The sequence below is a fragment of the Corvus brachyrhynchos genome, unplaced genomic scaffold (genome assembly GCF_000691975.1).
Source record: "Corvus brachyrhynchos isolate BGI_N302 unplaced genomic scaffold, ASM69197v1 scaffold266, whole genome shotgun sequence".
NCBI lineage: Eukaryota > Metazoa > Chordata > Aves > Passeriformes > Corvidae > Corvus > Corvus brachyrhynchos.
In genome coordinates, this window is record NW_008238633.1 from 3,248,123 (window position 1) to 3,249,238 (window position 1,116).

Consider the following 1,116-nt stretch of genomic DNA (forward strand, 5'->3'; position numbering starts at 1 on the left):
CGGGGCTATCCTGCCCCCGGGCCGCCAGTAGCAAGGACGGGTGGGACCTGCCGAAAGACCAGCACTGCTTCGCTGTCTTCAATAGATCGAGACAGTGGTAGCAAATATACTGCAAGCACCTGACATATAAAATATCATAGGTGAACCATAGAATTGAAAGGAAAATGGAGGTGTGCCAAAAGATAAGGGGGACAAAAGGGAAGACGGAAAAGATACTGAATCTTAATCTTAACAGTAATCTTTGCAGTAATCTCAAATATATCAGGGGAAACATAATGGTGAAAAAACGTGCTAAATGTTCTGACATCAGAAAGAGCCACCTTCATAAATCTGCAAGTATGTTAAAATCTTAAAAAGCAGTCCAGGTGTTCTTTTGCCCAGTCTATAACTGTCCTTATTCCTCAAATACTCCCTGTCCAGTGAGCTGAGTGCTTAGATTTCAGGGAAGCCCTGACTTAGTAAAAGAAGTCTGCCATTCTGTAGAAGTATCAATGCTGACCCCTGATGCATCAGTACAGATTTATTAGAAGGGAGATTTTTTTAGTAATGGGTTATTGCAAAATACACGTTTTCTGGTGGTAAGCTGGTACAAACATTTTTCTTTTTATGTTAAAACTAAAAAGCTGAGCGCTCCTTCTTCTCCAGCTGTCCTCGATGAAAATCCACGCAGCTTAAAATGTGACCCATATCTCGGGGCTCTGGGCCTGTGCTGCAGGCTCACCTGCCTCTCCCTTCCCAGAGGCAGCGGAGGAACATCCAGAGGAGACAAGCTGGGTTCCACAACGGCGACAACAGGAGGAGAAGGCAGACTAGAGCAGGGCTCATGTAGGGCTCCCTCCGGAGTAGTGCCCTCGTGGCTCTGGGCCTGTTCTACATGCTCCCCATACTCTTCACAAAGACAGGGAAGGAGCACCTGAAGGAGACCTCGGGGTTCCTCCTCAGGGACTCACTGCTGGCAAGAACTATGGCAGAAGGGAAGCAGGAGGCCTCTGATGCCAGGGAGCCAGGTGAGGGCAAAGCAGCCCTCCCACAGCCTGGCACAGGGGCTGTCGGGGCAGCCAGCGTGGGGCCCAGAGCAGAGGCAGGGGGGGGGGGGGGGGGCGCGGCGCCCCCGCG

At 50.7% G+C, this 1,116-nt stretch overlaps 1 protein-coding gene across 1 annotated transcript in view; it reads right to left on the reverse strand.

Annotated features, from left to right (window-relative positions):
- Positions 1–5: 5 nt before the first annotated feature.
- LOC103617735 (histone-lysine N-methyltransferase 2D) overlaps positions 6–1,116 on the reverse strand; it is an 11,167-nt gene continuing 10,056 nt past the window's right edge. The window contains exons 11-12 of the mRNA XM_017737291.1: positions 722–888; positions 6–119 (exon numbers count right to left, since the gene is read on the reverse strand). Of these exons, the coding sequence (XP_017592780.1) occupies positions 6–119; positions 722–888 (281 nt within the window). The remainder of the gene's footprint in view (positions 120–721; positions 889–1,116) is intronic.